The sequence below is a fragment of the Xenia sp. Carnegie-2017 genome, unplaced genomic scaffold, assembly GCF_021976095.1.
Source record: "Xenia sp. Carnegie-2017 unplaced genomic scaffold, XeniaSp_v1 HiC_scaffold_2, whole genome shotgun sequence".
NCBI classification, from domain to species: domain Eukaryota; kingdom Metazoa; phylum Cnidaria; class Anthozoa; order Malacalcyonacea; family Xeniidae; genus Xenia; species Xenia sp. Carnegie-2017.
The window spans coordinates 8139419-8153244 of record NW_025813482.1 but is presented as its reverse complement, the minus strand read 5'-3'; the positions used below and the strand labels follow the sequence as shown (position 1 = coordinate 8153244).

General features: G+C 31.4%; 3 protein-coding genes across 5 annotated transcripts; all 3 read left to right on the top strand.

The window, feature by feature from the left end:
- Positions 1-983: 983 nt before the first annotated feature.
- LOC124440559 (slit homolog 2 protein-like) lies at positions 984-4842 on the top strand. Its single transcript, XM_046990955.1, has 8 exons — positions 984-1255; positions 1883-1969; positions 2388-2463; positions 2830-2907; positions 3776-3847; positions 3971-4042; positions 4388-4459; positions 4770-4842. Exons 1-8 carry the CDS (start codon positions 1174-1176, stop codon positions 4840-4842), a joined length of 612 nt encoding a protein of 203 aa, XP_046846911.1. The 5' UTR covers positions 984-1173.
- Positions 4843-4977: 135 nt separating this feature from the next.
- LOC124440066 (relaxin receptor 1-like) lies at positions 4978-6864 on the top strand. The gene is made up of 2 exons (XM_046990394.1): positions 4978-5776; positions 6431-6864. The coding sequence occupies exons 1-2, from the start codon at positions 5014-5016 to the stop codon at positions 6628-6630; spliced, it is 963 nt and encodes a 320-aa protein (XP_046846350.1). The 5' UTR covers positions 4978-5013; the 3' UTR covers positions 6631-6864.
- A 1763-nt stretch (positions 6865-8627) lies between these two features.
- LOC124440035 lies at positions 8628-12926 on the top strand. Of its 3 annotated transcripts, none has more exons than XM_046990361.1 (6): positions 8628-8734; positions 9084-9178; positions 10047-10133; positions 11436-11552; positions 12321-12395; positions 12792-12926. In XM_046990361.1, the coding sequence occupies exons 2-6, from the start codon at positions 9120-9122 to the stop codon at positions 12919-12921; spliced, it is 468 nt and encodes a 155-aa protein (XP_046846317.1). In that variant the 5' UTR covers positions 8628-8734; positions 9084-9119; the 3' UTR covers positions 12922-12926. The 3 variants fall into 3 exon arrangements, with proteins under 3 accessions (XP_046846317.1, XP_046846318.1, XP_046846315.1); XM_046990362.1 differs by lacking the exon at positions 8628-8734 and adding an exon at positions 8807-8826; XM_046990359.1 differs by lacking the exon at positions 8628-8734 and having other exon boundaries at positions 8921-9178.
- The last annotated feature ends 900 nt before the right edge of the window (positions 12927-13826 follow it).

The window sequence follows — 13826 nt, the reverse complement described above, 5'->3', positions numbered from 1 at the left end:
TGCAATGATTAATCGTAATGATAAGAATTATGATATATTTATGTGTAAATTCTAGGATAAATAGATGAGCCAAAGTTGTCAATTCATTCCTTTCTTTGTAGAGTACAAAGTGACTCTAAACACAGATAGACTGAATATCGCCTTTGATGTTTAGAGCAGTACCAGTTTTTGGCTAAAGCAGGAATAGTTTTGCTCTGATAAATCCCCATTATAATAATTTTTGTTTGAGAACGAAACAAAACAAAACACATAAAATAGAAACAAAAATAAAAGCGATGCTTTTATGTATACACTGAAACTAGCTATCGTTTATGCAAAGTAATTTTCTTTTGCTTGAATTTTTCTGTGTTAAACATTAAATAAACTTCAATAGTTTTGCGTCTTCAAGATGAAAGTGTCTCACAAACAAAGTGTTCTTTCATTCACTCCCTTCCACGTCTCCATTTATAACTTAAAGATTGCAACTTGTTAGTGCCTTTCAGTTTATTAGCTATATCGCATTTAAATAATTTGGTGTATTATGAAAGTTTTGAAATCGATAACTTCGTAATCTATATCATTATAAACTATTAGTTGATTATAAAAACATACATAATTTATGGCTGTTGCAATATGTACATTTTCTCCATTTGAAGAAATGAACGTGTCGTTTTTACAACTCGTGGTTAGACAAAATACTATTGAAAAAAAATGATCATGGATGTATCTTCATTTTTCATACTCACTTTTTTCTTTGCTATTTTTAAAGAAATATTTGTCTTGCACAACACAATATCGTCCATATTTCAACTTACATTCTAGCTTATTTAATTCGATTTTTTTGTGAATACAACTCATTCATTTTACAAAATCTGTCATTAAAGATATTTGTGCTGTGTTTTGCTCAAGATTTGGATTGAAAAAAATTTTGTCGACTTATAAATGACATCTTGTTTTTACCAAAACGTTAGTTTTCCAATTATACTTGTTTCTTTCTATGTCATGCATTCAGACCAGTAAACCACTTAAATATTTATGTTACTATGAACATTTCCATTTATAAAATTCCTGTTTTTATTTAGAAATCTCAATTAGAAATAGTTTCTAATATTTAGTGAAAGTTTCGCTAATTTTTCGTGCATTTTATTGACATCATCTCATTTACAAAAAAATTGCTATTCCATTGTAGGTACGATGATATCTTACGTAAGAGATTTTTTCATTTTCCTTCTCCTTTCTGCCAGCTCTAAGCAAAAATGTCAGAATAATAATACAGGTTAGTATAACTTATATTTTTGAAGCCTTTTAAGGCATTTATGTTTTATTCATAAGTAGTTCGCTGTTCATAAGTGATTATTTATAATTTTGATTATTGCCTACTTTACATACAGCAAAAGGACAATGTAACATATTGATATAGTAAAAAAAATTAGTTTCAGTAACACGATGTGCCCTTTAAGACGAGGTCAAGAAAATGAAAATAGTGTAAACCCCATTCATACATGATGGATGATTGACACAGTGGAGAAGTCAGTCTACAGGTTTTGGTCCTGCTATGTAAATTTCAGATGAATATTATTGTTAAACTTCTTAATTGGCCGATTATATGGTCAATTTCAACCGGCTGAGTTTCAGCCTTGGCTGAAGTTGCTCCATGTACTCGGCCCTTAGAAACGCTTTGTTTTGGTGAGTGAAGAAACACAGAAATTTGCACTATCGAATTTTATTAATGGAACTTTTTCACTTTAATCAAAAACGATTTCTTAATATGTTGTTTACGTGTAATCATAACATGCGCGTGCCTGTGGCTGGTTTTTTTAAAACATAGATAGCATTAGCAACTATGTTAAGATACATCCTGGTATTTTTTTGCATTTTGAAGTTTCTATTGTTTTTATTTTAGATGAAAACTGTACATTGGATATTCTTCGTTGCACAGGAAATATTACAATACCACAGACAAATTATCCCTGTGTTCTGTCTAATAAAGGTTATTTTTTAAATCAATGGAAAAAAATGAATAACGCTGCACCTCAAGTGAATGTTTACAACCTTCATTTGTTTCATTGTATCATCAGAAAAACTATTGAATAGGATTGAGTAAAATATGAATTATTTTGCTACCAGGTCAGTGTTTTCACCTTAGTTAAAGGTTGAGGTGATCAACACGGACGATATGCTACGAAGGAAAATTATACATGATTGCTTAATTTATTGTATACGTTCGACATGTTCAAAAGATAAATGTATGAACAAGCAAATCTGAATCATTTTACCTGATTGAATTAACTCAAATTAGGCATACCAGTGACAACAACAGCATGATTTCATTGATTTGCACAATCTTATTTGTCTTTATCCTTATTATTGTCAAACTCCTCGCTGAATTCAATTTTTTGAATTCCTAGATTTTACTGGATGCAAAGACTTGAAAATGAAACACACATATACATCTCAAGTACAAATATGTGATAGTGGCGAAATGTAAATAACTTTAAAATAATCGATCAAATAGAAGTTTGCTTCAGAAGAAAGAAAAGACACTTTTATTAAGAAAAGACAAATTAATTAAGGAAAAGATTTTTATATTATAATAACAACTTCTAATAAACCAAGACAAAAAATGTGCCGGAAAAGTCGTTTTGAAAAAGACTACATGAGACTTTATAGGAACGTTAATAAAGAAAGAGTGTCAATGAAGGTTATCTTTTATGTGTCTTAACAAAAAAACAAATAATTCACTCATGCATGGAACATATAAAAAAATCATTTTTAAAGCTTTGTATAAGTGTACAAACTAACAATGCTGCTTACTGTAAGTAAAAAACGTAAATTTTGCTTTCTTTTCAGTGATGAAGAGAAAGTCCAACGTATCTGTGGAGATGTATTTCGACAAAAAGAAAAATGTCTTGTTACTGTGAAGGCTTTGTAAGTATTTCTAAGGCTATGTTTGAATATAACAGTTTTATATACTTTTATAATGTTTAATACCATTCTAAAAGACAAATATTACATCCTTAAATGCCAGCGATGCACAATATTACCATTACATTTAGTGTGACTTATTTACTATTGCAAACTATGATCAAATATTTCCTGAGATATTCGAAGATAACGGGAAAAATTGGAACAAAAAATGCATTCTTTGATTACATAAAAACTTATCATATAATTAATAATAAAATTCAAAGGAAAAACACTAATGTTGTTAAATGTTGGCAAATTTGTGTTGAATAAAGCTTTTATTGTTCATATTTAAACTAGAAGGCTATATTTTTTATTCATTATTTTAGAGATTTGTCAAACAATGAACTTTCATTACAAAACTGTGAGATGTTTAATGGGCTAACGAACTGGAAAATCTGTAAGTGCATTTGAAGTACATAATCCGATAGTGCACTTATACATGGTAATGTAATTTTTTTTACATTGAAATTTATTCTTTGCTTTCCATATAATTTTTCTAGCAACTTAGCTGGAAACAGTTTAAAAAATTCCAACAGACTGTTTTAAAAGTTTGACCAATTTGAAACACCTGTAAGCATTTACTATTTTGTATTCTTATAGCTTTTTGTATCTTAATTGTTCAATTTTGGCAATCTATTGTTAAACTTGTCGATCCCATTGTGGTATTGGTCCAGTGGCGCACCTAGGGACGTCGACTTGAAATATAGATTGTTTTCATAGGAATCTGCTTCTTTTTATCAGCTGTTGAATGTTGTCAAATTTGTGTTGAATAAAGCTTGTATTGTTCATATTTAAACTAGAAGGCTATATTTTTTATTCATTATTTTAGAGATTTGTCAAACAATAAACTTTCATTACAAAACTGTGAGATGTTTAATGGGCTAATCGAACTGGAAAATCTGTAGATGTTTTAGAAGTACATTACATAAAGCCCCTTATAGTTATGGACTTATTTTGATTTTCGTTCAAGGAAAACTATATTTTGTTATTTTTCTTGACATGTAGTTCCTATTTCATTTTCTAGTGACTTGTCACGCAACAACATCACGGAAATTCCCAAGGGATGTTTTAAAACTTTTAACAAATTAAGAAATCTGTAAGCATTTCTTTATTTATTGTTTGTTGATTATGTTTTCTGTTTTTATGTTCTGTCAAATTTTCTCATCCCAATTCTTTTTCTTGGTTTACATTTTTTAATGAAATTTCAAACACAGGCAGGCTGCTCAATAGTTTTTTGAATTAAATTTTTTTCTTCGAATATGAATTTACTTTTTTCACCCAGCATCTTCTATTTCTTCCTTTTTTTGTTATGTGATATTGTCCTGCGTAAAAATTTCTTTTATGCATGATCAAAAACAAAATTCAGACAAAAAATGGATCTGTAATCATTTAAAACAGTCTTCCTAAGCATTTTGTAATTTCACTTTCAAATATTTTATAGCAATATTTCTCACAATAAAATAAAGAAAATTGATCGTCACACATTTGATGGACTATGTAGTTTAGAAATGTTGTAAGTGCACCATTTTTGTATATTTTATAACTCCAAATTTGAATCAGTAACTCGTATTGCAAATGATGAATGTATATATCGTCATCATGTGCAGATATTACTGCCATGTTTTGTGATTCATGAACAAGCTGAGATTGCTAACCTGGGGTGAAGATCAAGTCTATACCCACTACTAATTAAAGAGAATTTCATCATGATGACGTTTGCATTAGCCATGGTTTTTTATTTTACTATGTAATATGGTCATAACTGAATATTTTTTTTTTATCAATATTGAGAGTAATAATTAAGATCGTATTTTAATATTTAGATCATTCGAAGGCAGTGAAACAGAAGTCCAACTTCGTGATATTTTTACTTTAAGAAATTTAAAGTTTGTGTAAGTATACATTGATCAATGATTCATTTATCCAATTTTTGTTAGATTTTCAGGTATATAAAATATAGTTTCGCGTTTATTGCGAGATATAAGTATCCAATAGTGAGCAAACGTTTTCTTTTGTAGTGAAATGTCCTGTAAAAATTGCTGCCCCTTTCTTTGTTTGAATAATAGTATGATATGTAACTGCAGTGGAGACCCGAGAAAGACATGCCCACGGAGGCTGTTGCATAAAGAGAGTTATCGTGTGTTTGTGTGGATTACCGTTGTTCTCATTTTTGTTGGCAATATTTTTGCTCTGATAATGAGGCTTCTTTTTGCCGAGTTACATACAGTACAAAATCTTTTTATTTGCAATTTATGCTTGAGTGATATGTTGATGGGAGTGTCTTTGGTTGGAATAATGTACAAAGATCTGGCAACATACGGTGAATACCTTCTTCATAAATGTCTATGGCCAAAGGAAACGACATGTAAAGTTCTTGGAGCTATCTCGGTTATTTCAAGCGAGGTTTCGGTGTTTACACTAATCTTTATTGCATACGACAGATTTTTGTATGTTGTTCATGGTTTACATCATAAAAAGATCCGATACCGTACAGCATTGGTACTTTTATTGTTTACATGGCTAATATCTGCTGCTGTTGGTGTTTTGTCTATTTGTCTTCCTAATTACATACCCCAGTGTCAAGGAAGGAAACTTGATTACCAGTATTTCCGGAAGATGTGTATACCAGTGGAGTTCGAAGAGAAAAACACTGTTTTTTGGTATTACAGTATTGCAATATTTGGCTTTATCAACCCTGCAGCAGCTGTGTGTCTGATCATTCTTTACATGAGAATATTCTTTTCGTTTTACATGACATCAAGAGATGCAGAAAATCGAACGTATGACCATCGCGTTATGGCAAAAAGATTTGCTGCAATTGTTTTCACAGGTAAATGAAAAAATAAAAAATTCAATTTGATAAATTCGATTTTGTCTATGGAAACATAATTGACCCCATTACCGAAAAACATATTTGGAAATGGGATCTCAAGCTCAAGATAGATTTATTTTGATTGAGCCAAATTGCAAATTTTTGTGTGAACATGCCACATGCAAGTCACGATACTGACCATTTTGTTGAATGAGAGTCTCCTGTAAACAATCAGCTACATTATATCTCATGTCATGTATGTTACTGTAGAAAGTACATAAACATGAAAATATAATAAAAATGGAATTTGAGATCTTCCCTCAAATCGGAGCTACTGTGTTGATTGGGTTGACGGGGCAAGATCAAATCACCTCTCCTCTTAGGCAGTCCAGCATGCAACGTTCAACTTTGTATGTGGGGTGTGTGATATTTTGATTTAAAACAAAAACTATTTGGCAACAGCCAGCTATTCTATCTATTTTGATGTTTTTGAAGAAATAATGCATATTAATAAAGGACCGATTCAATCTTGGTTTGGATACAATCAAAAAATATTTTATGATAATTGAATCTTGTGAGCGTAAGGGATATAATTTAATGTTGTTTTCATGGTAACTTTTGATTGCGTCTGTAATTGTATTTTTATATTAACATATAGCTTTATTGTTATAGATGTCTGCTGCTGGATTCCCGTTTCAACACTTTTTTATATAGATATCAATAAAAATCATCTTGTTAACAAATTATTTATGATTTTTGCTGTGCCCATTAACTCGGCCATCAATCCGTTCCTCTATACATTAAGTGCTCCCACGTTTTGGAATGTAGTGAAGAAATTCTTTCTCAGAATTTTCAATAAATGGAAGCAATAATGGTTGTGACAAAATGCTATGGATTTATGAATATACTTAATTATTAAGTTGTTTTCGTCAATGGAAATTCTTATCATGAATTAAGCACATGTCACTCCTCTATTTTAAAGTAGATCAGCTCGATTTGACTGATCTAACACTACATAATAATCACGGTTAGTAAACTGCTAAAGTTTCATATAATGTTGCACTTGTAGCTAAATTAACAATTAAAATTGTAGATGGAATTTTGAACAACTGTAACTGTATTGATATTCCTATAGCCATGGATAAATAAACTCATGTGTATTTCACAATATGATCACAAGAGATCATGCAAGTGCTTACTAAAACTGGAAGTATTTCCAAAAGTAGCTTTTACAGCCCTGTATATAATTTTGATATGAGAGAAGACAACGGCAAAAGATATTCAGTCAGTCTAAAAGCTCCATTTATGAAATCTAATAAACTGCTATGCGTTTCAAACGAACCAACGAGCATCACCATTAGCTATAGGGCTGCCTCAGGTCAGCCATGATATGGATTGGAGCACAGTGAAATGAAAAACAGTATTGCCTTTTTACAGAAATCTTTCATCGCATATCTTTTCACGCGGTATTGCCACAATGAAGCCAGTAAATTGCTTCTTCCGATCAAGGAAACACTAACAGCAAAGTGGTCCTACAGTTTCCAATTTTTCAATACTGTGTGTTGTTCCATGAGAAATACCAATAAACCTATCATCAGCCGCTCCAATATCAATTGCTTGATCTTTGGGTTTAGTCTGTTCTACCATTCTTCACCGCGATGGTTGTTGAAACAACACACCTCAAATGTAGAGCAAGTGGTAATCTTGTTCAAACGTGTTAGTGAAAGCTTTGAAGTTGCTAAAGAGCTGGTTGGCTTGGACCAAGTCGCATCAAGTGATGCTGAAACTATTTACGGTGTTAACACAGATGTTTTTAAGCGATTGAATCTTGCTATATCAAAAATACGCGGACAGAATTCCGGTGTGGCAACAAGATTGCAAAGAAAATAGCAAAAAGCCGTTTTCACTCTTTGTTACGTCATTCGCTTAACTTGGCCTGTGGTGTTACCAAAAAAGGAAGCAAACTTATGCGAGACGCTCTGGACAGAACACACGAGTTAACAAAATTGATTAAGAAATTTTTCTTACAAGATGGACTGTCCGTGCTGAGACTTTGAATAGCATCATTGACAACCACCAGTTGAAACTATGGAACAATACAATATTTTGATATTATTGCCTTTTGTGTTATATCGTGCAGTTTATCAGATTGTAGTTTTATCTCATCTTTAAAAATTCGTCGACTAATTCATGTAATTTGCCCTACGAGACCAAAGATTGAGGAGGAGGGGGGGAGGTGTATCATGTATCACGACAATGCTGTCTAGTTATTCATGAGAATAGTAAAATTTTACTTTCTAAAACTTTTTTTTAGGGTGCGTTACAATGATGCGTTATAACCATTTTGTTATAAATTATTCGGGATCTATAATATTATAATCCGGGATTCTAATATTATATATTATCATATTATTATTATCCGGGATCTAAAATATTATATTCCGGGATTCTAATATTCACAAGGTTAAATAGTTGGAATGTTATTAAACAAAAAGAATGATAGCACAGCGCTATAACCAACAACTACAAACAATAACGACCTTGTCCAACAACATTTGAGAAATTAACCTTCCACTCCTCTTCCTTGTAAACCAGACAAGTCTGCTCAAAAGCAGCGAGTCTTATACGCTACAAGCTATGTTTAACATCGATATTAGATTCTTTTCCAGTGGAAAGCGGGATGCTTTCACTGAAGGGCAATGATGTATTGTCTAACATTAACACCGGATTATGTTACTGATATTTAATATGGAATTCGAGCTTTGTCCATATGAACTGTTCAACATGCTTCCAAACAAAAAATGAGCAGGAATATTCAGTTGATTAATCTATGATAAACCTTTCACCTTTTAACTCTGCTATACCGGTCACAAGCCCGGGACTTGTAGCGTATAAGACTCGCTGCTTTTGAGCAGACTTGTCTGGTTTACAAGGAAGAGGAGTGGAAGGTTAATTTCTCAAATGTTGTTGGACAAGGTTGTTATTGTTTGTAGTTGTTGGTTATAGCGCTGTGCAATCATTCTTTTTGATTCTAATATTATAATTTTATGGCAGATGTAAACACAAGTGTAAGCAAGCTGTAAAATATGTGTGATCACAATTGATAACTTCTTTCTTGTGTGGTTTCCTTTTTTATAGAGAACAGATTAAACTTAAGTATAAATTTGCTTGGTAAATTACCGATAGAATATCATAGCATTGATTGTCATTTAACTGCGAGTCTATTCTATGTAAATGACGCAATCAAAAAATGGATCGATTTCATGGAAAGACAATGTAAAGGTGTATTTAGATGATTATAACAGTGACCTAAATTTTGTCATAGAAGAAGATGGATTAACTGGTTCCTGTTTGCATAAAGATGGCTTTGAGTTCATTTGGGCCGCAGCTAGAGCTACACATGGCGTATCAAGGGGAAAGGTAAAATTTTCAACTTTTATCTTTTTTTTTACTGACAATGTACGATTTCAAATACCATACTATAACATAATGTTGTCTTTGTAAGAAATTTGATTAAATATCTCGAACATAAAGTGTCTTATACAAGATATTGGCAAGATGGTCTTCTATATGCAAAATATGAAAATAATTATTCGGCTGTCATGTTAAATTAATTGTAATGCATTTGTCATTGGAGGGGGAGGGATTGTGGTTAGGTTACCTTGGTAAGTTTGGTATCAGCTCTCTGGTAGATAATGAATATATTCTAAGTTAGACCCTGTTTACACTAGCCCAGGCTGATATTCAATGTGGTTCAATTTAACAATGTAGTAATCTTTGTCAAATGACTTTAGTTTCGACTTATTTTGAACTCACAAAATTTTGCATGAAATAATTTGGTATCTTACTTTTTATTTCACTTACAGACCTAGACATGCCCAAATACAATCTCTGATGATTAATAAATGTATGCACTATACTAGCTAAAATAATTACAATCAAACCTGTATTAAGGGGCCCTTCATCAAGCAGACACCCTGTATTAAATAGGACACTTAGTAAAGTCCCGAATTAAATCTCATATAATTTGTAGTAATGAAATCCCTATCAAGTGGACACTGACACAAAACTTGTCCGATAATAACACAAAAATCTGTGTTTAACAGACTATTCTTCAAAATATTTCATGTTATCTACTGACTTAATGTTGTTCACACAGCTATGCAATTTTTCTTTCTCTCTATGCTGTAAAATATATATATATGAACTTAATTATTATGGCCAAACTACAGTACACGCATTGTATATGCAGTTAGGTCACACTCACCTTGTTCATTTCTATTTTTAGAACAAGTCCATTTCTTGATGACCTCCTTCCACCAGAACCACCGGCACTTCTTCAAGAACTGCCAGCTGATGACGTCATGAGGGATTTGTATGTACAATATTTGACAATATTGTAGTTTTTTTTTTATCTTTTTACCTAGTTTTCACCCATCATTTTATCTTTCTTTACCAATTAATGGATATTATCCTTTTGTTTTACGAAGCGTCTTTACTTAAAATGGCTCCCAAAAATTTTAAAAAATCACTTTGTCGTCGGTTTCATAATCGATACACGTAACTTGAATATTTTGTAAACACATATATTTTACTTCGACTTTAAATTATATTTATAGTTGCTGTCTAAAATTTAAACATTTAATTTATTTCCTGAGTTTTAATAGATATTTATTGCATTTGTACATGTTTACAATAAAATGTCCTTATAAATAGCTTCTATTGGATAAATGGCCGTGACATAGCCAGCTCAATAAAAGGGGGTAGTGGTCTGTATTCTGTGATTACAGAATTTTTGATGGAGTGATCTTATTTAAGGACGGAGATGATATAAATCTTTTTTGTCGCATAACTTTCTTCCATGAGAATATTGCATTCCGTACAATGATGACGTAAAATGTTTTTCTTTAGCCATGATGACGTAAAATGTTTTTCTTTAGCCATGATGACGTAAAATGTTTTTCTTTAGCCATGATGACGTAAAATGTTTTCTTTAGCCATGATGACGTAAAATGTTTTTCTTTAGCCATGATGACGTAAAATGTTTTTCTTTAGCCATGATGACGTAAAATGTTTTTCTTTAGCCATGATGACGTAAAATGTGTTCTTTAGCCATGATGATGTAAAATGTTTTCTTTTAGCCATGATGACGTAAAATGTTTCTTTAGCCATGATGATGTAAAATGTTTCTTTAGCCATGATGATGTAAAATGTTTTCTTTAGCCATGATGATGTAAAATGTTTTTCTTTAGCCATGATGACGTAAAATGTTTTCTTTAGCCATGATAACGTAAAATGTTTTCTTTAGCCATGATGACGTAAAATGTTTTCTTTAGCCATGATGATGTAAAATGTTTTTCTTTAGCCATGATGATGTAAAATGTTTTTCTTTAGCCATGATGACGTAAAATGTTTTTCTTTAGCCATGATAACGTAAAATGTTTTCTTTAGCCATGATGATGTAAAATGTTTTTCTTTAGCCATGATGATGTAAAATGTTTTCTTTAGCCATGATGACGTAAAATGTTTTCTTTAGCCATGATAATGTAAAATGTTTTCTTTAGCCATGATGATGTAAAATGTTTTCTTTAGCCATGATGATGTAAAATGTTTTCTTTAGCCATGATGATGTAAAATGTTTTCTTTAGCCATGATGATGTAAAATGTTTTTCTTTAGCCATGATGATGACACTGCAGAGACCTCAACCAATCCCACTATGCTTGTGCCTGCTATGGTAAATGCAATGTTTCCACTTGTGAGCAACACTCTTTCACAGGAGAATGAAGATACTAGGTTAGTTAGACCCACAACGTATAAACTGTAAGGCTTTACAGGTTAAAAAGTAATTTTGTAATTTTCTATGGTTAATGCAACTGTGTTTATTTCATATTATTATATGGCAAGCGTCACTTCCGGCTAAATGGCGCGCTTTGATTGGCTCAGAAATATTTTTGCCGGTCCATTATTTTCCCGTAATCGACCACGATCCAAAACGCGTAATTTTGCAGTCAAATGTAAACAAACTTCGTAAAGCAAACAACAAAACGCAAAAAAACGAAACAAAAATAATTTTCGAATGTGAGTCAAAGGAAAAACACTTGGAAAACAGTTTAACTATCCAGACGATACAATTTGAAACGATTTCTTTTTTACTGACAAAAACTAGAATAGCAAAAGTCGACCCTTACAAAACATCAAGGACGAGAAAGAAAACAAGCTTCGTTTCAGTTCAAATAATGCCATATAATAAACCTTTTAATAACTTCGCTTTCTCGGTCTTTACTGAGAAATATTGGACCTCTGTCTTTTTGTACAAACCTCGCCCTACGAGCTCGGTCTGTACAAAAACATCTCCGTCCGTTATTTCTCCGTAAAGACCTCATGCTCGGTTATTAAGGGCTTAATATTGATTTACCTGTTTTACTCAACTGTGCATGAAACCATTTTTCATTGTGGTCTTTAAAGCTGTCAATTCACTAAAGACAATGTTGACTTTAATTGTTTGTTACGATATCAATATTTTTTTGATTGTTAATGAAAAATTTGTTTATTGTGTTTAAGTAATGAAATATTTCCACAAAGTGGACGATTACCTCCAAATAACAACCCAGTGTCTTCACAAGGTTTATTATCCAGGTATGAAGAAAGTTTCTATTTCTTTAATATCTCAACGACACCAAGCCACGATTTTGCTGTTTAAAGAGAAAATTCGTTGTTAAGTGATTTTAAAATCTTTTTTTTACATTTGCCACAAATTTTGAACCATACATTATTTGTTTTGTCTAAACTAAAGTTTTCCACTCCTATTATAATGATAAGTTTCTTATTCATGCATGCAATCTTCATTTCGATTAGCTAAAAGTCCCCATCTAACCACACGTCTTGCTAACAACAATTATTTTCAGCTTTCGAGTTTAGTTTAATTTTTAATTTCTGTTTGATTTTTGCATAATATAAAAATTTTCAACTTTCAAACGTAAAATGTGGTAGGAACATTCTCTGCATTAATTGTTGACGATCTGTATTTTTTAGAGATGAACGAGCTGCTGCCCTAAATACTCATATTAATGTTTGCTGTGATCGCTTGGGTAAAGCTGTACGTCTGAGATTACAGGAAATAAATGGCATTTTGAAAGATGATAAATTAAAAGCAACTTTATAAACAAATTTACGATGAAATTGTTTTATCGTGTTTTTTTTTTTAATTATGTGTTTAATGTCAAATGTGTGCAGCTCTTGTACCACAAATTTTACCACATTTTTTACCTACAATCTCCAATTAATTATTCTACAATTGTAAATTAAAACAGTTTATCATTTTTTGATAATTAGCAGAATTATATTGATCGTTACTTTCCTTTCAGGAAGCTACAAAATTTTTTTGGTGGGACTTGCGTCTGCATAATAATTTAGTTTGTTGTTATTTTGCAAAATAAAGTTCTATGCTCAAAATTAGTCTAACAAAAAAATTTAAGTTTAACTGTTTAGCACACAAATCGTATGAATCTGGTTATGACTATAAAATATAGTTTGCTATTTTGTTCCAAACCCTCATTCGTGAAATTTTCAGGTCTGGTGTTGGCTCGTAAGTTAAAAACAAAATTTTCTTATGGAATTGATAAGGTTTTAACTAAGGATTTGCCTAGTTTTTAACTTTGACCAGTTTGTATAATAATATCCACAATAATACTAAATATTATCATGGCATTGTAATATTTAGTATTAGCAAAACTCTATTTGTTGTTTTAATATCTAGCGTTTTAGGGCATTAATGAAAGTTCTATGAAATTCTTCAATTTTAATTCAGAGAACTACTACCATATTCTAACAAATAAAATTGTTCAACGTACGTCTATAACTGCTTTTTTGAATTACCTGCAATTGTATGCGCAGAAAATTTGACTAAAATGTTTAAAATGTAAGAGAAACATCTGCCAACACTTCAACACTATGTTAAGATGATCTGATGAGAGAAAAAGTGAGACAATTGTTCGCTGAAAACTAAATTAAAAAATTCTTTTGCTCTGGTCCTTTTCTTTACTTTTCTAGAAGTCTTTTGACAATTAA

Coding starts and splice junctions, on each gene's coding strand:
- LOC124440559 (XM_046990955.1), top strand. CDS start 1,174: ATGATATCTTACGTAAGAGATTTTTTCATTTTCCTTCTCCTTTCTGCC. Junction 1,256..1,882: donor ATGTCAGAATAATAATACAG/GTTAGTATAACT, acceptor TTTTTATTTTAG/ATGAAAACTGTACATTGGAT. Junction 3,848..3,970: donor CTAATCGAACTGGAAAATCT/GTAGATGTTTTA, acceptor TTCATTTTCTAG/TGACTTGTCACGCAACAACA.
- LOC124440066 (XM_046990394.1), top strand. CDS start 5,014: ATGATATGTAACTGCAGTGGAGACCCGAGAAAGACATGCCCACGGAGG. Junction 5,777..6,430: donor TGCTGCAATTGTTTTCACAG/GTAAATGAAAAA, acceptor TTATTGTTATAG/ATGTCTGCTGCTGGATTCCC.
- LOC124440035 (XM_046990361.1), top strand. CDS start 9,120: ATGGCTTTGAGTTCATTTGGGCCGCAGCTAGAGCTACACATGGCGTAT. Junction 10,134..11,435: donor GATGACGTCATGAGGGATTT/GTATGTACAATA, acceptor GTTTTTCTTTAG/CCATGATGATGACACTGCAG. Junction 11,553..12,320: donor CAGGAGAATGAAGATACTAG/GTTAGTTAGACC, acceptor ATTGTGTTTAAG/TAATGAAATATTTCCACAAA.